Here is a 26914-nt window from a genome sequence, read left to right as displayed (position 1 = left end):
AGATATTTTGTGTACTCTGTTGTGGTATTCTGCCTGAAGAAGCCCACCAGAGTTTGCTGTATTTCATTTTCTGTGTATCTTTTTAAAAAAAAATAATTATGATTTTCAGCTATATACATTTCAATAGTTTTACAATCATTCTAATATTTCAAAACTCGACTTCCTCTTCTTTCTGTGGTTCCTTAAATTTATTTTTCTACATTTTCTGCATATTCTAAATCAATTTAACTTATTCCTTTATTCATCCACTTTAAACATACTGGTTTTTTTCCATGGGAGCACGGCGGCCATTTTTGGCACCTTGCTCTTGTGAGATTTTGGGCCAAGATCTCACCTGGGTCTGTGATCTTGTGTGGTGCCCCAAAACATATGTTGTTTTTAATTTCCTAATAACTGTAGTACACAGATACTAAAATAGCCATTTGAAATGTAGCATATCCGGAGGACCAGCACCTCTCTTTTTTTACCAAAAAAAGCACTGAGCATTTCCAATTAATATTTGGCACCAACCAATTAGTCAGCTAAAACTTTATTTAATTAGCCGGTCACACTTATTACATATTGCAACCCTGTTATTATTAGTTTCCATAATAGTCCAGATACCTACAACCGGTCCAGGTTAATAGCGTATGGTGCACTTGAGAAGGATTTCTTTTTAAGAAAGTGGCTCCTGCGTGCTTTTCTTTTATGCATTGCAGCATAGATCACATAAGCAGTGTTCATGCAAGGTATTTGTGACACCACTCCAAAGATATCAAAGCAATTATACATGGTTGCTATTTATCAGAATGTTTACTTTACCAAAGACTTTATGGAAGAGGAAATCCTACTTAGCATGCAGAATAGAATAGTCCCATCCTCTGAGAGTAACATGATAAATAGTTCTTTATATTAGGGGTCAAAAACACTTCACTATTCCGTGAACAGAAATAAGCTTTCATTTGACGTATTTATTACATATTTAACCTGTCCTTCCTCCAAGGAGTTCAGAGTGCTGTCCATGGGGTTATCCTAGTTTATGCCCTCAACAATTTTGTTCAGTAAGCTAAACCAAGAAATATCAACTTGCCAATTGCTTTCTGCTCTTTGAGCCAATTTCATTCAGGGCAGGGCATGCTGCAGCCTGGCACAGTTTTACCCACCTGATGTATATGGTATCCCTTCTAATTAGAAGGCTATTGACTATTTGCTATGGAACCTTGATGATACGCTTTTATGTAGAAGATGACCTGACTACATTGTATGGAACCATCCCATGGAAATAGCATTTTAAATTATTTAGCTGAATTAAGCATGGCTTGTGCACTTCTGATTCACTTACAGATTTTCCTAATATGCAACTTGGTATTCATTCAGTTGTTCCATTTATATTAAAAGGAAAATCCATTTTAAGCAGCAGTAGTTGCCAGCTACCTTTGGAGCAGTGGCATGCCCTTTCAAACAACAGACACCTGTTCAAAATAAATCTTTAAGCCCATAAATCACTAGCAACAAGTTTTGTTTTGTTTTTTGCTGCAGGTAATCCTCATGGCTCAGCAAAGCATTTATTCTTGATCTTTTATTTTCTCATCTTATGGGTCATTGAGCAGAAGTTTCACACAATTACTAGCTTGACAATTTCTTTAGGTAGCTATTTAGAACACGGAAAAGGCCTGTGGGCAGTTTGGGTTGCAGTTCTGAATGTCATTGTTTCTAATCTTTTTCAGACTGAAGCATGAGGTATCCATGCTGAGGTTGTTTTAGTTTCCTTCAGAATTTACATTTGTGTTGTTATATCATTTTAATTTGTATCTTTTTAAAATTTCCTTAATATTTCATGTTGACTACTTATCTTAAAAAGACTTGAGGAGTGTGCTACTTGAGTTGCAAACATTTGAATTGCCATGTATCTATGAATGAGTCTCAGGTCTTAACTCGGTAGGTGCTAAGAGCAATATATAGCACAGGACACTTAAGGAAAATTTCACTCCTGACAGAATATAAAGTTGGGCTACAAACAGTAGCCAAGTCTGATAATCTGTTGAAATGAGGTACTGGTTTGTCATCCTCCCCCTTTTCAAGAAAGGGGTTTTGAGGACACATGATGCAGCCACCTTGCTGAAGCTCAGCAAGCCCCATGTGCCTGTAGAGTTTGCTGCTGTCCTGATGCCTAAGTATTTACAGGCAACTCCACACCCCTTCTTATCATAGCTGTCAACCTTCACATTTTTTGCGGGAAATTCCCTTATTCCAGCACCATTTTCCACTGCTTCCCGCTGCTATCCCGGATTGTTAGATATCCCTAGACTGTCCCCAGGACAGGTGAGACTGCTGATCCCTTATTTTCGAGGCTGCTGATCCCTTATTTTCAGATCTGAAAGTTGACAGCTATGCTTCTATATCTTTAAACCAGGCTGGAATCAGACACCCTTCAAATGGCTAGCTGTCCTCTGACAGCCTTACAGATAAAGGACCATCCTTTGTACAGTAGGACACATGACCACCCTGGGCCAGGGATCAGTTAGGCTAGAGTGAAAGAACACTAAAGGCATATTTTGCCATTTGTTTATGTCAATCTTTGCTGATGGAGAGATGGAAGTCTTCTTTGCCAGAGTGGAGGTAGTATGCCTCTGAATAAGGACTGATAGGATTCACAAGTGAGGAGAGTGTTGTTGTGCTCAGGTCCTGCTTGCCAGCTTTCTGTAGGCTTCTGTTTTTATTTATTTATTTCAACCATTTGTATACTGCTTGACCTCATAGTCTCTCATCAGTGTTGGCTTCTATGAGAGCTGGCCTAGATGACCCTTTGGTCTGGTGCACTAGGGCTGTACTTATGGAAGAACCCAGCTTTGGATTCCGCAGGGTCAGTACTTCACAGTTCCTTTATAGGAAGTTTGCAGTTCTTTAAAAAATATTGACTATTCTTGTTGCTCATACCCATTACATAACTTTGGCAGTATCTTAAGTGAAGCATGTGTTCCTTTATCAAATGTCACATGGAGGCAATAATATGGTGCAATATTGAAAACTATTTTATGCCTTAACCAAAAAGATTTCCCTTTAACACAATTTATCATAATGATAATGTAGAATCTGAAAACCTCTCAGGAAGATATATTTTAAGGAAGTCGGAATAGAACAAGATGTAGCTGTTTTTCAGACCTGCAATCATTTTTATGTGAAGTGTATCAAATCAAGTTATCATTTCAGGAAGATGTATGCTTGATCAGTCTTGTATTATAATGTGCCTTTTATGAACATATACAAAACATCTGTGATGAGAAATAATGGGATAATAACAGAAAAGTGGGGGACATTCTTGAGGTATATCTCCATAAATTATGAGCACTGATATTCTAGGGTTCAGATTGTAGAGAAAACAAAAGGAAACATGAGACAAAATAGATTAACTCATGTGTGCCTGTCCAAAGCAGACAAATATACGCTGTGGCAAATTTCAAATTAGCTAGATGATGTGAATTATTAATGTGTATTAAATCATGTTAACTGTTCTTGCATATCAGTTCTCAATGCTTGGGATATATTGGCTTAAAGTGAATTGGTTATAAACTTGATCTGTTTTGCATTGAACATTTTTGGCCCCCACGTTTGCATTTTCATCCTACCATTTATTTTATGAAAATTGTACCATGAATCAGACTTTTTTAATGTTCAGGATTTTAGGAATACTGATCTAATTTCATAAAGATGTCCAAAACAGTTTTTGTTAGGTGATTGGGTTAAGTGCACGTTCTTATTTGGGAAAATGTGTTCTTAGAATTTCTTTGAGAGGCAGGACTGTTGCCAAACATTTCATTTTGGTTTTGATGCACATGTAATATGTGTAGCATGCAGTTATAACAGGCAGCTATTTTCATAAATGATGGCTTTCTCCATCAAATTACATTTTGACTGGAAAATTTGGAAAGAATTGGATCTCACATCTTTTGTCAGATCAAGAGCTTGTTTAGCCATACTGAACTACTTCAGATTATCACATCTCAGTTTAGTAAACTAAAATTTTATTGTGCATATAGCTCCTTTACTCCTCCCTTCTCAGTATATCATAATTAAATTAGGAAGTCTTCAATAAACCATAGCATCTTATTATATCTGTCTTGGAAAAGTATGGTTACCATGTTCGGAACAAGCCAGGATTTTAAACCAACTTCAGACGAGAGGATGGACTACTGAGACCAACCTATACCAATCTAGGAACCAGCCTAACATGGGTATCAGTGCTCCTAGCCATAGAAGCTGCTTGAAACTCCAGCAAAAAGTTGGAATCCAGGAGTAGTCCCATACGATGAACCTGCCCTTAAGAATACAACTCAGATAACAGGTTGTACCCCCAGGTACCACCCAACCACAGGACCTCTGTCTTATCTGGATTCAGCCTCAATTTATTAGCCTTGATCCAGCCCATCACTGTTTCCAGACACCAGTCCAACACCTTCACAGCCTCTCCTGGTAGCAATGAAATGGAGAGATAAGAGTTGAAGAGACTACAGGGGAACTTACTTGATTTTGTCCAGGCATACTTGCTGCTGGCTGGCCACCACCCTCTTGATCACCTTGCCAAGGAAAAGAATATTAGATACTGGATGGTAGTTTTCTAAAATCTATGGGAGCAGCATTGCCTCCTTTTTCAAACTCATTCACAATATAACCACTCCCCACACCCATCCAGTCATTCCTCTCATGCTAGATTTTATCAGGCATGATGGGCAAGGATCAAGAGGGCACATTGGCCTCAATGCCACAAATATCCTTCAGAAATCTCTTACAACAGGTTATTTATTGACTGATCTGTCTGGACCAACCAGTTTACTATTTTAACAGCTCTGCTAGGTTAGGGCTGGAGGGGGTTGTTTCTGAGCTGATTTTGTATGAAAACAATGAGCAATCCTGTCAGTGGCCTCTACCCTCTTACTCTTCCATTGGGAAAGTCAGGCCTTGGCAGCAGCAGCCATGTAATTGGGAAATGCCCTTGGAGCCTTCAGAAATCTAATGGATTTGCTTTTCATTGTTAATATTCAAATGATCTATATTCATGTATTTTTTATAAATAAGAACGTGTAGCAATTCAGAAAAGTGTTCATTATGCACAAATAATTTTACAAGACAATTTGAAGCCCAGAGAGAGCATCCGTATTGATCTGAAAGACTTATTTACAATTATGTATTTACTTCAGTGTGAATTATTCTTGTGAGCTGGCATTTAAACTTGCGCTCAGGAGAGAAATTGCCTGCAGAAGTTGTTTCACCCAACAGTGAGCAATGCAAAAATTCTATGTTTAATTTTATTTAAATTTCAATGTATAATAGCAGTATTTTTTTCAGACTGAGCTCAACACACTGCATAGAAATAGGTTCTCTTGAAATCAGTGTCTTATTTCAACTTCAGAACCACCTTGCCAAAGCGTGCATGTGTATGTTTGTGCACACACAGTCAGGCCTTCCCCCTTAGTTTTCATTTTAGCAGCTCTAGTATAAAACTGCTGCACTTACAAGTACTAAAATGCACTTTGGGAGTTATAGGTGTTTGGGCAAAAATTAATGGGATAACCTGACTCTACGAGAGAGAGATCCAGATACCGCATTAGTGAATTTTAGCACTGTAGTCAGAATGTTTAGATTCGGAGTTGAAGAAGTAGAATCACCATACCAAAGAATTACTGAAGCATACAATATGCTATAGGAATGTAGAAAAGATTGTATGGAAAAGGATTAGGTTTGCTTGGATTATAGACTTGACATGTGTGACAGTTGCTGTTCTTCAATAGAAAGTAAGATCATTTTGGTTCACAGCAAGTTTCTGGCAGACCACGCATGTAGTTCCTTTATGTCATTCTAGTCCTGACATTATACATTGAAAATACTGTTTTTCACATTGGAAAAGGAAACGGAAACCAAATTATGATGTTAATTAGGAGTGAAAAAAAGTTATTTAGAAATAATCTTGCCTTATTTTCAAATCGCTCTTTTTTCTATTCCAAATAAGCTTCCCATAAATGTCTGTTCAGCTGTTAGTTTGCCAAAGTTGACATATAAAGCAACACAGTTAAACCTAGCATCAACATGTGGCATCCTCAGAAACTACTACAGCTCAAGTGCCTCAGCTGAGCCCCCCACTGACACATTCACTTGACCCTCCAACAGGCACTGTTCCAAGGCATTGCAGGAAATTAAATTGTGGGTTGGCACTGGATCACAGTGCTGCTGCGACTTCCACCGCCACCACTATCAGCACCACCAAATAAGCTTTCACTAGGCAAAGGATTGACTTTTTAACTAGTTTGCCTATACTGAGATGTGTTCACAGATTCTGCTTCAGTAGTGAATTCTATTCTGTCTTCCTCAGTCAATGCATACTTTGAGCAGCACACAATTTTGTTGTTATTTGAGAACCCATTTATTTTAAACTGCTGATGAATGACTTCTAAACTGTAGCCATGCTTTACTGAAAGGAATTTCCAGGAAGAAAGATTCATCATCTTAAATAACATGTAAAAATGTAAGAAGAGGCATGTTAGATCAAACCAAGGATCCATCTAGTCCAGAATCCTAATTTAAGCTGGTGTCAGCCAGACGCATTCAGCCTAATAACTATTGATATACCTATCATTCACAAATAAAATACTTATTTTGAGTTTAATCAATATAAAGTCTGCAATGTAAGAACAATGTAAGAATTTCTATATACTTTTTGTGTGTGTTGTTTTTTTAAAATCTGCCCACCTCTTCATCTAAGAACATAAAAGTTGGCTGGTTAAAAAAAGGTTGGCTAACATAAAAGGTTGCATAAAAGGTTGGTTAGCATAAACCAATGTTCATTAGTTTCAAAAAGTTCTCTTAGCATAGGTATGGGCATCCTGTGTCTCTACAGATGTTGCTGGACTACAGCTACCACCTCCAGCCATGAGCCATGCTGACTAAAGATGATGGGAGTTGTAGTCAAACAGCATCTGGAGGACCACAAGTTCCCTACCTCTGCTTTAGCACAATTTAGTAAGAAGCACCCCATGAGTCAAACAGTACAAAGGTGATATCCTGCTATTATCTGCACATACCTCAAGACTAGTAACAGTCCTAAGACGGCTATAAGTTAGATTAGGTCTTGTGCCAGTAGCTAAAGGACTAGAATTTACGAGTTCACAGTCTCTTTTCTAATCATTATAATTATAATTTCTGAACAGAGAATATAAAACAAAATAAATTGAAAGAGAGCAAATTAGCAGTGAACCTCCATATTTGAAGAATTTATACGAAACAGTGAATGAAACAGCTGTGTGTTAATATTCAGCTGCTGCCATGGACTTCAGGGATTGGATTCAACTAATGAGTCTTGTTAGTGGAAACCCTGCAAAAAGGGCTTCCACTTGTGCAACAGGATTTTCCCCTTGCCCTCCCCAAATGGTTCAGTATGTGTATGTTGGGAGAATTCCTGAAACAGTGTTCAGGTGGAGGATAGGGCAGATCAATCCATTTGGCAATGATTCCCTTACCCTGATGTTCAAATCTTCCTCAAGTCTTCAAATGTTTTTAAGAATTTAATTTAATTTAATATTTTGCTTTGCATAGAAAATAAATAGTAGGTCACATATAACGTTGTGATGTGTATATCAGTGTATGAGGTTCTCTGCCATTCTATAAATTGTGTTCTCCTTGGTTTGCCTGTTTTGCTGATGCATACCTTGTCGGATGCTGCTGCTTTTAGAGGGATATCTGTTCTCCTTCCTTTCCTCCTAAAAGTGTGTTAAGGCTGTTGCTGGGAACAGTAATTATAGATGTAAGCAAGTGTACAGATTGAGTGATGGCTGTGATAGTGAAAAAAATTGAGCAAGCAAGGTAGATAACATTTGAACTTAAGTGGGTATCATCTTCTTAAAATTAGGTTCCAGTATTTATTTTACTCCTTGCACAAGCTAGTGCTAGACCAATAGCAGCCCACTTTGAAGCCATTTACAAAAGCCTACTGTAGATCTGTTAAAACTGTGTGAAAAGAACACACAGAGAAGCTGAACAATGTGCACACCACCGTCTGTTACAACCCAGCTTTCCTGCATTGAACAGGTGCTTCAGCTCTTTGTGCTCAATGCAGGAAGGTCTGGGGTGGAATAAGCAAGAATGTGGATGATGGTGGCTGCCCCCACCCTTTACCTTTGCCATTTCCACTTTTGGAATAATTCCTGAATAGGGCTTGAGTTTCAGTGTGCTGGATCACTGAATATTAAAACTATTAATAAGCAATGCAAGTTCACATTTACTAGATTATCTTATAGGTGAATCAGTTATGATTAATAAAATAGTGCCTGCCACTTGAGAGAAGAGGCTTACCGATGATTTTCTGCAGCCTTGTGGTAGTGATTATGCAAACCAAGGGTTCATAATTTAAAAATAAAATTAAAAATAACGGGAGCAAACAGCCTTTCCTGCCAGCAAAATGGTGCAAATTATTTGTAAGCAAAAAATAAATTCACCTTCAGGTAAGCATTTTAGAGACCCCTGCTATGTGTGCAGTATTAAAAACATATGGCTTTTTTAAAAAAAATAAAATCCTGTTTTCCTTCAGTCACATCATATCACAACTTAACAGGATAATGTTCAAATAGTACATTATTTAGACACTTTGGAGTACATTTTCAAAGGCTAGCATGGGGTTTTAGCCACAGGATTCCCATTAAGCTCAATGGGAGCTTTATAGCTAAAAACCCACACAGTGGCTTGAAAATGTACCTCTGACTGTGTTGAAGATAGATGTGGAGTACAAGTGGCAGAGGCAGGGGTAAATAAGGGGTGGTGTGACTCTTACTATAGGACTACCATTATGTCTCACCCCTCCTTCACCCTGGCTTTCCTTACAAGTCATCCTCTGTGGTTTCTCTGCCCTTTATTCCCACCTTTTATTAGGGAGGAAATGTACTGAAATAAAATGCTTTGGTGTATGAGCAGCGACTGCCTTCTTTCATTTTGTCCTGTTACTTTTCTAGAGCCCTGTCCTATGATGCTATATCCTCTTTGTCTTCTTAAAAATGCCCTCTCCTTTCAACTCTTATCTTCTCCAGTCCACACATATTCTCATTCCTGCCTCCTTAAAATTCTTACATTTGTTCTATTGTTTGAAGTTTACGTCTCTCTTACTCTGTGGCAGCCATTTTCAAATTGTGTTTACAGGAATCCTAGGGTTCCTCAGAAGTTTATCAGAGGTTTATCGGCTATTATATAAGCAATGAGAAATGAGCTTTCCTGAAATGTGAATGGCTTTTCAGCATTATCAAACTTCGCTTGCGTTGTACAGTGTTGATAGCGTTCCAGCCTTAACTCTCTTTCCCTCTATGCACACGCTTGTAGAACTTTTGTTCTTCCTATACAGACAGTACACACATTTAACTTGCACAATTTCAGGGTGGAGATGCTCTCATTAGATCTTGCTCACAGTTTCAAGTGGGCAATGTGGAAATACTCTCATAAGATGTTGTGGGAAGTCATATTGTCTCGTGAGAGTTCTATAAGTGTGTGCATAGAGAGATGTAATTTCAGCAGAAAACTGAAAATTAAGATAGCATCTATTTTAAGAGCAGTTGTAGGTTGCACTGTGTTAAGTAAAATACATTTGTTGTACACTTCAACTCATTTGTGGCAGCTAAAAGTCACTTAGTCTCAGAGCAAGAAAGTTCTAACACCAACAAAAGCCCAAACAGAACCACAGTTGACACATGCAGAGATAGAAAAGGCCTGTTCTCCCTAGAAGCAGGAAAGAACTTCCAGGGTGGGAATCTGGGAGAAGAAATGGAAGCTCCCAGGTGAGAGCTGGGAAGGTCCTTTTCCTTTTGGGTGAAATATGGGTTAAGATCTATCTCTGATAAAGGTCTCTGTATTTTACTCTTCTCTCTCTCTCTCTCTCTCTCTTTCTCTCTCTCTCTCTCTCTCCCCCCCCTCCTATTTTCTTTGTTTTCTCTCGCTCTTTCTTGCTTCTTTCTTCTCTATTTTTATTTAGATTAGTTTGCTTTTTATTGTGTTCTATGCTGAAAACTTTCAGTAAAAATTCAGATTAAAAAAGAAAAGAAAAGAAGACCATCTCCAAATGTGGCATAAATATAATGGTTCCCAAACTTTTTTTTACTTATAGACCTCTAGAAAATTACTGACAGTCTTGGTGGACCACTTAATGATTTTTCTCTGTGTTATAGCAATTGTAATTCCATAGAGTTCAAACTGTAATAAATTAAACACAAAACAAGGAGTAAAAGAAACAATAAAAAACAATTAAAAATCAATATGAATATCCAATGCAATGAACCATCACCAATCACAAATCCACAGACACACCTGAATGAACCACAGTTTAGGAACCCCTGCTGTGCAACATCTGGAAAAGAATGCATAAAAATGAGAGAAAAAGAATATCAAGGTAACACTATATACACTGGTGGAAATATGAAAATCCACATGATTTCTTCATTGGCGCACATCGTTTTTCAACTTTGAAAAGATGAGCTCTCTGGGAAATTCTCGTAAATGATCACAGAATAGTTCATTTTAAAATGGAAATGAAGGCACAGGTTAATGCAATTCTTTTTTTCTTTTTTCTTTTACAAACTTACTGGAATTTGAATAGCACCATTATATAAGATAAGTTACATACTCTGGGAAAAGATCACACTTGTTTGGTAATTGTAATCTGAATTGGAGGTATAATGGCAAGGCATCTCAGCTGGAATTCCAGTAGTGTATTTCAGTGTGCAAGCTGCAGAGGGTATACAAGCTGAGACTAATTTAAATTTAATACAGAAGACCTAATTTAATAGAAACTGATCTGGAGGATCAATGGGATGCTTATAAAATTACAAAGTTGTGCTTCAAGGTCTAGTTTGTTTACCAGATGAAAAACTCTAGAAAAATAAAACTACAGGTGCTACCCGTAATAGATGCACCATAGGCCTCATCATCATCAATAATAAAAATTTTATTATATTAATTGGATTTCTTTTCCATTCTTCACCATAAGGATTCAATGCATGTTACAAATGTAAAGCACTATTAAATCAGTTGAAAACAATTTACAATCCAGAGATTAGGGAAATAGAGGAGCATACATATGTATTTGTGTGGGCAGATAGATAGATAGATAGATAGATAGATAGATAGATTTCAAATGGAACTGAATCATATGGGAAAAGTGAAGGTGATAATAAGTTGGGACAGTGCTTTTTTTCTAGACAAATAGGTGCTGGTACTATTCATGAAGTTGTTAAAGTAAGTGCCACACTTTTTAACAGCAAAAAAGATGTGCCAGTACTGCATATCCTTGAGTACCCCCCTGAAAAAAAGCACTGAGTTTGGACCCAAATACAATGAAGAAAGCAGTGGAACATGTCCAATTGACGATTGTATAAATCACTTTTTTGTATCTTTTATTGGTGTCATTGGATTGATCCAAAGAGCCACTTGTGTGGACAGAAGGCACATTGATGGAGAAGGTCTCCAATTTCCACCAGTGCCTGTCCACCTGAGCCTCTCATCCCATGTTGCTTTTTGGAATAGGTTTTTTGCTTCAGTGAAAATAACTATTCAAGAAAATCCCACTGCACAACCCTACATGCAATTCTTGGACCTAAGTTGGGCAGAACCAAAATGCAACTCTACTTATATTATCCACTTGTACATCAGTGATTTTCAATAGGAGTGAAAAAGGGAAGTGAAATTTCAGAGAAAGTTATGTAAACAATTATTCTATTTATTATGTGTGCCTAAGACAATGTTTGGGTCTTCATGCCTTTTACATTTCCCCTTCCTCGATTTTGCAGTTAGTCTCCTTGTTTTGTACCTATTGAAATATGTGATAATAATTATTTATTATTATTATTAGACAAAGTTCCGAGAAGGCTACTGGAAGTGGCAGCAGTCTTTGCTGCTGCTAACTCGAGACGGAATATCAGTTACTCAGTCAAAATAAAATGATTGTTTAATTGATATTCCATCTTGAGTTGGCAGGAGCAAATACTTCAATCCAAGTATTCTGTTTTCATTAGACTTTGAGCACCATGACATTTTTTAAAATAAAATATTACTCATAGAATCTTAGACTCAAATTATTTATAAGTAGTTGTGCTCAGTCTGTTTTTGTGAATAAATACAAGAAAAACCATTATCATATCCTATACTTTGTTCTCCATGTTTCTGCAATTTGTATACCTCTTGGAATTCTAGAATTAGTCAATATGATAACTTAATTAATTGTGGTTATACTTTCATTGTCTTATTCTCAATTGCTGAGTAACAGAAGAGCTGTTGTATCATTTTAAAGATACAACTGCTGCCTAACAGGACACAGATAATTAAGCCCATAGAGATGGTTGCTCACCAAGCTGTCCAATTTTGTTGTGTGCTTAGATAGTGCAAATGAGGCTCTTCCCTCTCTCTCTCTGTAGCTCTTTCCTATTACCTCCCTGTTCTTGATTTACCTTATCAGTTGCCTGGATTTTCAGACCACTAATATAATGGTGACATCAAAATGACAACACTATCCTCATTACCCCAGAAATCTCCTTATTTATCCAGCCCTGCTTCTTCAGCTGCCTGTCTGATACATTCAATATAGATTCTTCATTGCCATCTCAGACTCAACATGGAGTCCCTGTCTTTGCCCTCTCTTACATTCTCAGCGCCGCACTCATCTGGGCACATATTCCTTCTGTATTTACATTTGCCTCCATCTCTTCTTTTCCTGCTCCTCCTTTCATTGCTTTCCATGTGCAAGGGTTTTGATGGTAAGTTTATTGGTGCTTGGACTTGCTTATCTTTTGGTCATTTGTGAAACACCACACACGGTTAGTGGTACTGTGTAGATAACGTTTACAATAATAATACAATAATTTTCTCGTTGTGTATCTGCAACAAAACTTAGCTCAAGTGCAGATGTTTCTTCTGTATACATTGTGTTACATAAAACTGTCTTCTGTGAATTATAGCAAAAGGAAGATATTGAAGTAGAGTCCCTCATTATTTTCCTATCCTCTTTCAACTTTACCCTTAAGACTTAGCTGTTTCTGGATTTAATTAGAAACATGAAACCTTCTGTCACCTCCCACCCTATTGGTTTTGTCCTCATTTCTACCCTCCCCTCAGGCCTTCACAGTTACAGTTTTTATTCTTTCAGGACTCGTAGGAAATGCTTGCACAATACCAAATAGATATTCACATGTGACCATGGCACATGAGTCTTTTATGCTTTGGATGCACATACTTCACTTGGAAGGTCAGAGAGTTTTGCCACACCTAATTATTAATTGAACAGGTTAGAATGAGGCATATTAAATTAGGAGAGGGTGCTTTTTTTCTTAACTGATCAAGTGTAGTTTTGTAAAGTTCCTTAATTTGAAACTTTATTTTATTCATTTGACACAAAAAATGACAATGTTCACATGACTCCATACTTTTGAAGTAACTGTTTATTTGCCAACACTTAAAAACTGGGCATCAGTGAGGCATCATCCCCCCCCCCCAAACTGTTTTTCACTCCATTTGCAAGTTTACAAACCATAGTAGTAATTAACTATGGTCAAATTACATTTGTCAGATAAATGAACAAAGTAGAATTAGTGATGGATCATCCTTGCCTCTTTTATTGTGTTTGCTCACATTACTAATTTGCAAAATTCAATAATTCACAATGAACTTCCTGGTAATATGTGTGAATTAAAGATGTTCTTTTATACTACTATTCACAGGGGTGCCATAGAGATTAATTGAGGGCAAATCTGTCATCAGCTACATGTACCACTTCTATTGCCTTTGGTTGTCTGAATATCTCACTAAAGGAGAATTTATCCTGTATTTTGGAAGTACTTTGAAATTCTTCTATTTAAAAGCAAAGAAATATCAATAGGGGGGGGGGATAGAGAACAGATCCTGAAGCCTGTTTGTCTGTCTGCCATGGACAAAACTTGGCCCAGTTCAGAAAACACTCATTCTTATACCCTCGTCCATATATGACCACAATATAATTTTGCCACTGATTTGATATTTGAATTGATTTCTGTGACAGCTTTCTATATAGATTTGTTTTATAACGTGTTTAAGTTTTGAACAGATGGGTAAACATATAAGAATTTTTTTTTCCTTTTTAAAGGCAGTACGTTGTACATGTTCTAAGGACTGTCTTGGCACTTCATGGTCTATGAATAATACCAATTTGTGAGGATGATCCAAGTTCGAATGAGTGCTAATTGCATTCTGTTCTACTTTTCTTCCACCTGATCACTTTATTTAGTTCTTTCTGCACTACTTCCATTACCCTTCATTGTATGTCCTATGGCAGCACTACAACCTGCTTCAATTCTGGTTTTATGTTTATTCTGCTTTGTTACTTGTGGAAATTACTAAAATGTTCTTTTGCAGACTTGAATGTACTAGTGCTGTTGTAGGAGTTTGGGGGATGCCTGTTGAACCAGAATCCTCAGGTTTCAGTAATTACATTTGTGAAATCATACACTGTGGACAAAACCCTAAGAAAGCCTAAATTTTACACCACCTCCAGGGTCTCCAGAGGATGATCTGAAGGAACATCTCCTGCAGTGATGAGACTGTAGCTTAGTGGTAGAGTACATCCTTGGCATCTTTTCTTAGAAGTACAGGTAATATAAAAGACCTTTATAGCCAGTGTGGTGTAGTGGTTAAGAGCGGTGGACTCGTAATCTGGGGAACCAGTTTCGCGTCTCTCCGCTCCTCCACATGCAGCTGCTGGGTGACCTTGGGCTAGTCACACTTCTCTGAAGTCTCTCAGCTCCACTCACCTCACAGAGTGTTTGTTGTGGGGGAGGAAGGGAAAGGAGAATGTTAGGCGCTTTGAGACTCCTTCAGGTAGTGATAAAGCAGGATATCAAATCCAAACTCTTCTTCTTCTTCTTCTTCTTCTTCTTCTTCTTCTTCTTCTTCTTCTTCTTCTCTTCTTTAACACAGGAGACCCACTGCCAGTCAGAGTAGACAATTCTGAGTTAGATGGATAAATAGTCCGATCCAGTTTCTCCCAATAAAATTTGTAAAAAAATTGAATGCTTTACTTTTTGTCCATACCCTATGTGCATGTCTGCCCAAATGAGCACAACATCTTACAGCATTTAAAGTAATATCTTTCTGCATTGCTGAATCAGCATTATAGATAAGCCAACCTCTACAGATGCTTTCAATAAAAATAACTACAACAAAGCCCACATTTAGTTTTCTGTTATAACAACACTTCCTAATAGCTGGATTAGTTTTTCACACTGTCTCTAGAAATTGTTGTTTTGCCATAAGGTGGGATCTGATCTGTACATTCAACAAAGAGCAGTCTAGTTTGAGGCTACAATCGATCTCTGAAAAGACATTAAAGAAAATGAGTTTCTGAGGTGTTGTGGTTGTTTTTGTAATAGTGAGCAAAACTCACGATTTTCTGTTGCCAAAAACTTGTAACATGCAATACTGTTCTGAGAGTTAGTGCCATACACTTATTTAACTTGGTGTTTTACAAATGGGTTCTTGGCTTCAATCTAGAATATTGATTCAAGAGTTTATAATAACCTAAAACAATTACTACCTGCTCTTTATTGCAAATGCAATTTCAAATTAAAACAAGTTTAGATGCATCAGGCAATCACTAAAATCAAGACACATAGTTAAAACCAGCCAGTTAAAATAGAGATAAGCACTGGTGTTTATTATTTGTACGTGGATATCTGCATTGAAGGGGGTTAGACTATATCACCCTTGGGACCTTTTCCAACTCTACTGTTCTGTGATTGTATGACCTATGTTTCTGCTATCACTTGAATCAGGGATGAGAAACCTGTGGCCTTCTAGATATTGCTGGACTACATTTGCCATCATCCTTGATGACTAGCTACTTGGGAGTCTGACAATAGATAGAGATCCCAGTTTCTCAATCCTTGACTTCTATTAATGAAGATGTTACACTGCAATAGAAGGCAGTAAAGGAAACTTCATGTCTACATAAAATGTTGTATAGATGTTGGTGGCTCCAACACTGAAATTTGTGGGGCCACCAATGGGTTTGCAGCCAGGCTGTACTTACATGAAGGTATGATTCATGTGAATGCTATGCATACTTACATAATGGCACCAGCACTTTTTGGAGCTAATTCCATACCTCTGTTTGTCGGAACAGCTTCCGTTTGGATTTGCCAGTTCAAATAAATAGTGTCTCGCCAGTAGTACTGGTGCCAGGGTATTTTGCACTCTAGGCAAGCCTAACTATTTGTACATGCACCCCCCCCCTGAAAAAAAAAGAAAATTGGTAACTTCAGTTTTCAAAAGCAAATATCTGGCAGAAAAAATGAAAAACACAAAACTTCAAACTGCTAAAATTATTGTAAATTGCAAGAATAAGTAATAGAACCTTCATTGTACTAAAAAATAATAAATTTCTTCATAAAAAAGCAAAATATTATCAGAACTTTATAACAAAAACTAATCTGTATAAAGCTGTGCCCATCTAAGGTCATTACTGTGCCCCTCGGTCTGTACCCTTGGCGGCTGCTTCCTTGTCCTCATGACAGCATTAGCCATGTCAGTGTGACAGAAAGCTCAGCTGGGCCAGAATTTGTTGGTGCAGTGCAGTGGAATTCCACCGGGGGGGGGCTGGGCTGGGGCTTCTCTCTGATTGGCTGTGGATACAGCTAGCCAAAGGCAGGTGGAGACAGCACTTATGGAGGGAAAAAGGAAAGGCATCTGGAGGGTTTGGTTCTGGTCAGGAGCATAGCTCCTGAGCTATGTATGTAAAATCCACTCTTGAGGAAAACATGTAGAGATTCAAAGACAGTGATGGGTGTCTTTTAAGAGTATTCAAACAAGAGAAAAGTAGGAAGCTGAACTGGAGACAGGAAAAGTGGAAGTGTGAGGAAACACTCTTACTTGGGCCTCATTTCAGTCAGAAGGGGAGTGAGTTTCTGGAAAAAGCAGAATCCCCAACCAGTTAGGAGGGGTGTGGTAATCCCCTGGATCCTGTTATATTATTAGAGGAGCCTCAGGATTGTGATTTATAGAAGGATTGGAAACTAACAGAAATCACCACCTTGTTTAAGAACCAAAGTATTAAGATGTGACACCAATAAGTTTAAGGAACTGAAGTGAAAAGAAGCTGTGCAGTTTATCATCTTGTTTCAAAGCCTATAATGTCCACTGAATTTAATATAAATAAGTTTACTGAAATAATTTTATCTCCTGACACATCCTTAGTTTTACAAAAATAAACCCTTTCACTGTTTAACTCCCGTAAGTTTCCAAGAGTCAAAGTTTTCTTCATAAAAAACAAAACACAGTAGTTAAGGGGGGTTTTGCCTCAGTCAGCTACAAGCTTGATAAGGTTAAGGTGCTACCATGTTTGAACTGACTCTTGTTTTAATGTGCCTTTTAAGCCTCTACAATAGTATTACTGTGCTATTGGAAAATCAGCATATAATTACGTTTTAATACAAATTTGTGAAGCCACATGCAGAAGTATGCTCCATGGTATTTTATTTTATTTTATTTTATGGAGGGTATATTAGGGAAGAAAAAGATTTGGAATGAGAAAGGGCTCTGAATAAAGTCAAGATATAAAACACAAATGATTCCAATCTGCTGCTGAGAAACTGTTCTCCTGTTTGAACTGAAGATGATACTTGGTTTATTTTTGTTCACATTTGGTCAACAGATGGTGTAACTGTACTAGCTGCATTCGGGCGGATGAAAAGTATGCATATCGTAAATAATGATTATACTAAAAATAACAATTTCCACTGGACATCTGATTAGAATGAATTTCTTGCAATGGGAAGCAGGATAAATGTCAATTTAATATAAAGCACTAAACAAATTCAAATGTTATCAAAAGTAACTATATTTAATTCTGACTGGTATGATAGATGAGGCCTAAATTCCCAAAGAATATTGCATGCTGGCAATAAGCAGTGGAAGGCCATTACTTTAGTGTGCTATTTGTGAGCAGCAGAACTCTTCTGTCTCTAGAATAGAAAGGGTGATTGGTCTTACCTGAAGTGTAGAATTGATAGGTTCTGAGGACACGAATGGACCCTGGTCTGACCCAGCAATGTGATTCCAAGGTTTTTGTCACTTGAAAAAAACCTTCAAATTCTATTTCAAAGGAGATTGTGACTAAACATTAGGAAAAACTTTCTGAAAGTAAGAGATGTTTGACAGTGGAAGATGGTGGACACTCCTTTAGTGGAGGTTTTTTAACAGATGTTGGACGGCCATCTGCAAGGGCTTATTTGGTTGTGATTCCTGCATTGCAGGGAGTTGGACTAGATGACCCTTGGGTTCCCTCTCAACTTTTTGATTCTGTTCTCTATATTGGCAGCCAGAGTACAAGTAGAGTACAGTGGTGCCTCACAAGACGAAATTAATCCGTTCCGCGAGTCTCTTCGTCTTGCGGTTTTTTCGTCTTGCGAAGCACGGCTATTAGCGGTTTAGCGGCTATTAGCGGCTATTAACGGCTTAGCGGCTATTAACGGCTTAGCGGCTTAGCGGCTTTAAGAAAAAGGAAACAAACTCGCAACAACTCGCAAGACATTTCGTCTTGCGAAGCAAGCCCATAGGGAAATTCGTCTTGCGGAACGACTCAAAAAACGGAAAACTCTTTCGTCTAGCGAGTTTTTCGTCTTGCGAGGCATTCGTCTTGCGGGGCACCACTGTACTGAACAGAGCATCGGGTTTCAATCAGGAACCCTCAATTCAGAGCCTTGTACAGCTCGCCAGTGCTTATTTGTGAGCCATAGTGAAAAAAACTTTGTTGTCCTAATGATAGATGGCACTGGCCCTGTATGATAGGGATACTCAGGAGTATTGAGCATTTAGGAGCATCGTTTTATGCTTTGCCACAAAAATGCCCCTGAAACTACCAAAATCTTTTATAAATAATAATTTTGCATTAGTGGGTGGGGTGGAGGCATTTACCTAACCTCCTAGTGGGTGAGTTGCTGCTCAGTGGGTGGAAGAGGGGACAGGTGAGGCAGTGGGGAGGGCGGCATGTTGCATGTACACCAGCAGGATAGCCAGAGTGCAGCTGCATTTGCCTTGCCCCTGCCCCCCCCCCGGTAGATAATAGTGATTCTTCACTAGGAGGTCAAGTGAGCAGCTCTGCCCCACTACACCCTTCATAGAACAGCTGCTATAATTATGGCTTTCTATTTTTTAATATGTTTCTCAACTTGAGCGAGGTGATTGGTTGTACAAAAGAACTACAGTGGTACCTCGGGTTAAGTACTTAATTCGTTCCGGAGATCCATTCTTAACCTGAAACTGTTCTTAACCTGAAGCACTACTTTAGCTAATGGGGCCTGCCGCCCTGCTGGAGCACGATTTCTGTTCTCATCCTGAAGCAAAGTTCTTAACCTGAGGTACTATTTCTGGGTTAGCGGAGTCTGTAACCTGAAGTGTATGTAACCTGAAGCTTATGTAACCCGAGGTACCACTGTACATCCCACGGCTCATAACTTCAGGTGGAATCCGTCTGGTGTCCTTGCACTCATGATTGAGCTTTTGAAGAAGGGAGGATGGTTACTTTTTGACACTATTCCCTTCCCTCTGAGTAGCCCCATGCTGCTTCCCACCAGGTTCTTGAGGATCTCCCAATGGTCTGGAGCTGCTTTCCATTAGTGGGCACCACTGTTGGATAGGGGGTGAAGCATATTGATGATAGAAATAAAGAAAAATGCTGTATTTGTTTCATATTTTGCATGATATGTGCCTGCATATGTACATTCACAGACATGAAACAATATGTTCTTCCTTTGACTGAAAAACAGTACTTTAAATGATCCCTCTACAATGAGATTATTTATTACAAATTCTATCCCTTCTCCCCCACCCCTTGTCCATAGAATGGAAGAAACGGTGAGAAATCTACTGCAACGTCAAGGATCACCAGAGGCAAACAGCGAAAAACCTGTTACTGTAATAAAAGCTTATCAGGTAATACTGATATCAGTAAGCTCAATTGTCCGCTTATGGTAACTGATATAATAATTGGATAATATAATGTGTGGGGGGTTGGAGGCAGATGATTTAGGCTTTGATACAAAGTTTCATCTTCAGATGTTTGTCAAAAATATATTTGAGGCAGAAAGTACCCTTTATGAAGACTAGCCACAAAGTGTGAACTAAGTGAGAAAGAGGCAAGGTGTTGGCCATGGGAACCACAGAAGTGTATTAAAACACAGCCGAGGAAGAGGTGATTAAAAGTGACGCTTAGAACTGTTACCTCTCTGAAAGGCTGTTTCTCAGAGCTATCAGAAGTCATGATTTTTTGAGACTGCATGACAAGGAAAGGGAAAGGCAATTTCGACATGTGGAGAATAGAGAGAGAAAGAGGGAAGAGAAGGCAGACAGATGGGGAAAGTATGCATGGAGACAGAGGGGAATTAATGTGACGGCTGGGCAAAGACAGGAGGTAGCTGTGAAGAACTCTTCAGCGCTTTCAAGTGAACATGTATTTAAGTTTATTAATATCTCTGTGTGTGAAGTGCATGCATGCAGACGCTCATGGGGATGTGGGGCTTGCGGCATATGCATGCAATTTATACATGGGGCGGCTTCTGAAAATGATTCAGAAATTTCAGCTGGTGCAAAATTTGGTGGCCACATTGTTCACCAGAACAAGCAGTATCCTGATTTGGACGTTACCAGTGCATAGACAACAATGGCCAGGCTACCCTGGTCCAGAAACTGCCACAGCTATCTTGCCAGCTGAAGCTGACAGAAAGTATTCCTAGTCACCTGGGCCTGTAGCAACAAACAGTAGCACTCCCAGACTAGAGACTTTCTGTTTCAAAGGTAGTACACCACCATCCAAAGCAGGTTTGCATTTTATGGGTATGAGTAAGCATGTTGATTATGCATATGTGCATATGTGTAGAGAACACTAGTTCTAGTATGTATGTATGTATGTATGTATGTATATGCAAATAGATAGTGTGTAGTTTGCAAGTGTTTATATGGACCATGTGCACAGAAGAGGATGTATAAATAGTCATATGTGCAGAAGTATGTATAAGAAAGTATGCAGAAAGCCTGGAATGCTCCCTTGTTGCCCTTCATCATAACACTAGTGGAGAAGCAATAGTGGTGGATATTTTAGCCGATAATCATAATCATCATTTATTTGTATGCCACCTTTCCATAGTAAACCATGTTCATGGTGGCATACGACATTTAATTTTTTTTACAAAAGCCCTTAAGCATCCTCAGCAGCATGTAATTCCTAATTCACAGCAAGATCATTTCTGTTACCTTCAGCAGTAACAGTTGATGCTATGAGGAGGTGGCCAAAGGTGGACCTCCCTCTCTGCTCACAGTGAAAGATATCTGCTATCTTCTGTAGCTCCTGGAAGGCTGTTTGCAGGATCCTAGGATTGTACTGTCATTTTAATTAAGTGTCAATGCTGCCTTTTAGAAGTTGCATAATGTTTCTTATCAGTGCCATAATGAAGGACATTAGTAAAATGCACCTCTAAGTTAAATTATGATGACTAGTTTTCCAATTTGTTTTTGATCAAGTGTTATAGGAAGAAATGAGGAAACGCAGGGTGTTCGTTTTGAATATGGCTCTCAGCAAGAGCTGATGAAACTATTCTATATTACCTCACACCATGCTAAGTTAGTTTTACTGTGTGCAGCCTGTTCAAATTAGTATTTGAGTAGTCATAAAAGGTACTTCTTTGCAATAAACACTTTTGATCTATTGACCACCAGCTGCATATTTGTTTTTTGCTTCTCAAACCTAATTATTGTTCTGGGATATATAAAACTGAGTTCTTATTACAATATCAATATCCCTGACTCTAGAATAAATATTGCTGCTAATGAACTTTAAATGTTGCACGGTAGTCATGTCAGTGGAATAGTAATCAGATGTGCACAGAAACATGCATGTGTTATCATTGTTTTGTTAGGCCTTGTCAAGAGTTCTTCTTTAAAAATAGGAAGTTTTGAGGACTTGCTTGTGGTAACTACGTAAGTTTATAAACTACGCTTTTGCCATATACATTAATTTTTGAGTCATGGGTGCAAATAATATAACGCTCAGTTACTCCTGGATTGACTTTGCATACCACTGTAACTAAGAGCAAAGTTACCTGAATATGGAGAGATTAAATACAGCATGTTGTACATTTTCTATATATTGATTACATTTTGTGGAGCTCATCTAGCATTGTCCAAGCTTGGCACTTGGGTACGAGCTGGACTATAGGTGGTGTTCAACTAAGGGTTGCTCACATTAGACACATTAAATTAATGAGCATTACTAAGTTAGGTCCATTAGTTTCTATAGGTCTACTCTGAGTAAAACTTGGTTGAAATACCCCCCTAGTAGGCTAATGTTCCTGAGTTGTGGGTCAAGGATGGAGTGGAATATGGAACCCTAATTACCAGGTGAGTCAGGATAAGATGATGTGTCTTCCAGTGCTGGGCCTGGTGTAGATGTCACTGACTGTAATGGGTTCCTGAAGGCAAAGCACCATTGCATCTGCTGCATGTAAAGACAAGTAATATACACATAGGCTCTTCACAACTACTGCTCAGTGGCAACATGCCAGTGGCACATAGTCTTGTGCAGTCTATGTTACTTCTATCCTTAAGACTGGGCTAGTCCATGTGTCACTTTAAGTTAGAGTTAAGCATTTATAGATGAGCATGCAGCATGGTTCATGAGGCTGAAAATCACTCTCCCCCGCTTCTTTTGCTGCCACATTGCAAGGAGCCAAGCCATGGTTTCAAGGTGAATGTGCAGCATGCTGGTCCATGGGACTAAAATCAGGGTTGCTTCATTCTTCCCCCACTCCTTCCATGGCTTAACTTCATATCTGAAAATGGGCATGGTTTTGTTTCCACCAAAGGAACCAGAAGTGGTAAGCAAATAACCAACGTTAGTTACAGCTCATGGTTCTTAAGAGAAAAGCAACACAGGTGTCCAGGTTCAGATTCAGGTAATGGCTTAGGTTCTGGCAGTGCGGGGGAAGCAAGGGAGGAGCATAGTGGTTGTGATGTTAGCTTGCTGCACCAGTAAGTTGTGCATTCATTTTTAAACCATAGTTAAGCTTAACTAGGCCACTAAGTATAGAAGCTAAGCTTTGAAAACTGGAATTAAAGTTTTGCTTCTGAAAATGTTTGGCAGCACATCAGGTGCTTTTGCTGAAGTATTTTTCTCAGGCAAAGCTAAAGCTATAGAGGGAGCAGCAACTGAGCATTAGTTTCCTCCCCCGACCCTAGCACCTACTGCTTATGATTTCATAGCTATAGTTTTCAACTTCATTTCGAAGCTCTTTCTGGTGCAAACAATTCCTTGTTCCAGTGCATATCTCCCCTGTGATCTTGGACAAGCCATACAATTTCTGCCTCTTTGTAACTTATTTCCCTATCTTGAAAAGAAGGACAATATTATTTCACACCTCTCAGAATAGAAAAAAGGGTACCTTCATTGGTGTCTGTGCAAATATATTCATGGCAGGGTCTTTGATGTTCCATTATGAACTTGAAAAGTGGCTCTGCTCGCAGAGGTTTGATGCAGTATGCAAAATTTTCTGATTAAAAATGAGGCAGCTTCAAGTGAAAATTAAAGCTTAAAAAGGTAAATGAGCTTGCTTTCAGTTTTGAATTAAATAAATATTCACATTTAATATGCAAAACACATGGAAACAAAAGCTGTTCATTTGGCACCTCTCTGCTTCATATTTATAGTTGATTTTAAGCATCAGGACTGGTGTTGGATAGAAGATAAAATAATAGTTTTATCTTTTCACATAAATATGCAAGGAGAATGTATGTAACTAGGAAGTGAATGAGGCTGTAAGTAGTACGTATTGTTGGGAAATTATTTGTTTATTAAATATCAATAGTGTTCTTCACCTGAGGATCATAGGGCAGTTTACATTATAAAACAAAAAACAAAAATGCACAATATAGTAACGAAAAGAACCAACCAGCGCCCTTCCCGACCCCAGTTTAAAAGGCCATAGATTCCTTAATCAGCCTGGGAGAACCTGCTTCTTTCTGCTTCTTGTGAACAGAAGCAGAAAAGGCAGCACCAAAATGTTGCACATCTTGCTCAGGTTTCCCACCCACTATTCTGACTTGTTGCTGGTGGTGGTAAGAAATAGAAAGGAAGCAAACACAGTGTAATTACTAGGCCTGTTCTCAGGATGGTAGATGAAGAATAGAAGAAGATTATTTTATGCTCAGGCTTTCAGAATCTCCCACAAACGGGCTGTCTTTCCAGAAGAGAGGAGTTTGGCTTAGGGAACAGAGCAGAGTCGGCCCTGAAAGTAGAAATGACGAGTTATGGCACTGGCATAAAATTGGAATCCAAACTTTGTGCTGAATGAAAGAAGTCAAAACTAGAGAACCAAACTTCTAGAAGAAAAAAAGCACAGTTGACCTACCAGGTTGCTTTGTCTGTAGTTTTCTTCCTTCTGAAGTCTTTTTACAGATAAACAATGCTTTGACTCCATTGCAGAATGCCTCCTCTTAGTGATCATTCACTGACATGCACCAGGCCTCATCACTGCTGCTATTGATGGCACACATGATGCTCTCATGCCTGAGCCTTCATTTAGGTGGCCATTGTGTTTTGTTTTGTTTTGTTTTGTTTTGTTTTGTTTTGTTTCTGTTTTAATGTTGTCTTAATAGTTCTTTGCTAATTACATAAGCACAAAATACAATGATGGTACTTCCATTGATGTGAGTAATTATCTCCTGCAGAAAAAAGGACAGCACTAGGAAACAGACTGTTCCTGGGGCCATTGGTCCTGTAAATGCTCATTATAGCTGCATTTGAAGGGGTGATCTAGAGAAGTGTTTTTCACTATCAGCATTAATAAGAGCTGTTCCCTGTTTAACAGATTTAATTAACATTAGTATTGAACTTTTCTAAATATTTCATTTTACTCTGTTGCTTCCTTTTAGTCAAAGTACCTCTTAGGACTGAACGTTTTTCAACAGAAATAAATGTTGCTGATGGATGGAAGAGGCAATAAAAGCATCGTCAGAAAATTTATTAATGTAGCTCTGCAGAGCTGTTCAATAAGGATGATACCCTGCAATATTTAGAAGTGGTTTGAGTGAAGACTAATGTGAAGTAGATTTAGATTGATATGCCACTGGTTGTAGGTTCATATTAGAGACATAAAGAAAACACTTTGTTCTCTTATCCATCACAGGCGTTTAATCTAGGAGATTTTACTGCTCACTCTGTGTATACTTTGTAAGTCAAATGCAGAGATGAAAAAGAGGAGTTTTATGTGTTCTTGCCTGACAGCAGTAATGTTAAACTGTGAACAATTTAGACTGTTTCTCTCAAACCTTCTGATTTATCTAAATCCTTTTCTTTTGCTTCAAATTTTCAGCAGCTTGTGTTGAGCAAAAACAGTTAGCTATACAAGAAAACATTATTCTTGCATCTGTGATAGGTTGTCTAAAGCAAACACATATTGTGTTCTGCTCTGTTGCCATAAGAATGTGAAGGGAATAGTAATAAGAATAGTGAAAGGAAGTCAGTGGTGTCCACATGCAGGTTTCAGAATAGGTAAGTAAAATCAGTACTTTTATACTGTGGACTTTTATACTGTGAATTCTGATTTTCTTTCCCAGTTAGCTAGTGCTCATAACTAGTTTAGCATTTTAATAACAACATACTATTTAGCCCTGGATAATAGCGTTAGCAGTCTGAAAGGTTTTCCTTTAATAAGGAGAAAAGGTTACAATTTTAAGTTCACTCAGAAAATAGAAACATGGAGGGTGCAGAAACCTCCTCATCATATACTCTGCAAAGAACTGAACTGAAGACAGCCCTGAAATTCACCAGAGATTCCAATGCATAGCTTGGATTGGAGTGCATAAAATGTACTTCTTCACTTCAAGTGTTCCTGATATGGAATAGGTAAGAAGGGAGATTAAAAGTCCACATGCTAAAAATTCAGGAGGCATATCAGAATATCTCAGGTTGAAAAATCTGTACAAGGCCATAACAAACTAATCTAAGCAATGCCTAAGGACAATAAGACCTTTGGAACAAAACAGATGATTCTGAGAATGAAATAAGACTTGAGAATTAGTAGCAAACTGCTAAAGCCTCCAGGTGTATCAGGGGAATAGCTCTAGCTCCATGGATAGAGCTGATTCACACCTCTCCATCTCTTGGCAGAGTTGGGAAAGACTGCTGTCTAAAAATCTGAAAGCCACTGCCAGTCATTGTCTGCCAAGTTTGGGGAACATTTTTCAACCTGTGGGCCATATTCCCCCATGGGCAGCCTTCAGATGGCCACATGCCAGTGGTGGGCAGGGGTCCAAGGCAAAATGTGGATTGTGCAAGAACTGTGGCTCTTGGTTTTGTTTAGTATCTTACATTCCAGTCACAAAACAGAGGTTTCTATACATGTGCATCCACCCAGGCAAGTAAGAGATATTAGCACAGTTCAATGGACATTACAGCCAGGAAAATCCACTAAATGAGGGCACAGAGCAGGACCAGTGAGAGGGGTAGCCTGGGTAGAGGGGTGTTGCCAGGGAAGATGTGGCCTAGGAGCCTTCCTTAGGTCAAGAGGGCTCCATTTTTTACCCAGGCCTGAGGTTACTCACCTCTGATGTAGGCAGTGTTGAGCTAGATGGGCCAACATTTCAGTGTAAGAAGAAGAAGAGTTTGGATTTGATATCCCGCTTTATCACTACCCTAAGGAGTCTCAAAGCGGCTAACAATCTCCTTTTCCCTTCCTCCCCCACAACAAACACTGTGAGGTGAGTGAGGCTGAGAGATTTCAGAGAAGTGTGACTAGCCCAAGGTCACCCAGCAGCTGCATGTGGAGCAGGAGGAAATCAAACCCAGTTCACCAGATTACGAGCCCACTGCTCTTAACCACTACACCACACTGGCTAAGACAGT

General features: G+C 38.6%; 1 protein-coding gene across 12 annotated transcripts in view; it reads left to right on the top strand.

Annotated features, from left to right (window-relative positions):
- The window catches only part of NCKAP5 (NCK associated protein 5), a 627572-nt gene that overhangs the window by 395432 nt on the left and 205226 nt on the right, over positions 1-26914 (top strand). For 10 of the 12 annotated variants that reach the window (XM_081005049.1, XM_081005050.1, XM_081005048.1 and 7 more), the window contains one exon: positions 19863-19953. In XM_081005049.1, the coding sequence (XP_080861175.1) occupies positions 19863-19953 (91 nt within the window). Of the gene's footprint in view, positions 1-16706; positions 16876-17674; positions 17714-19862; positions 19954-26914 lie in introns of those variants that run through there. The other 2 variants (XM_081005044.1, XM_081005045.1) reach the window with 2 other exon arrangements.

This window comes from Podarcis pityusensis, assembly GCF_964106645.2.
Source record: "Podarcis pityusensis genome assembly, chromosome: 1".
Taxonomy (NCBI): domain Eukaryota; kingdom Metazoa; phylum Chordata; class Lepidosauria; order Squamata; family Lacertidae; genus Podarcis; species Podarcis pityusensis.
Note: the sequence above shows the minus strand (reverse complement) of the source record. Positions and strands in the feature narration are given on the sequence as shown.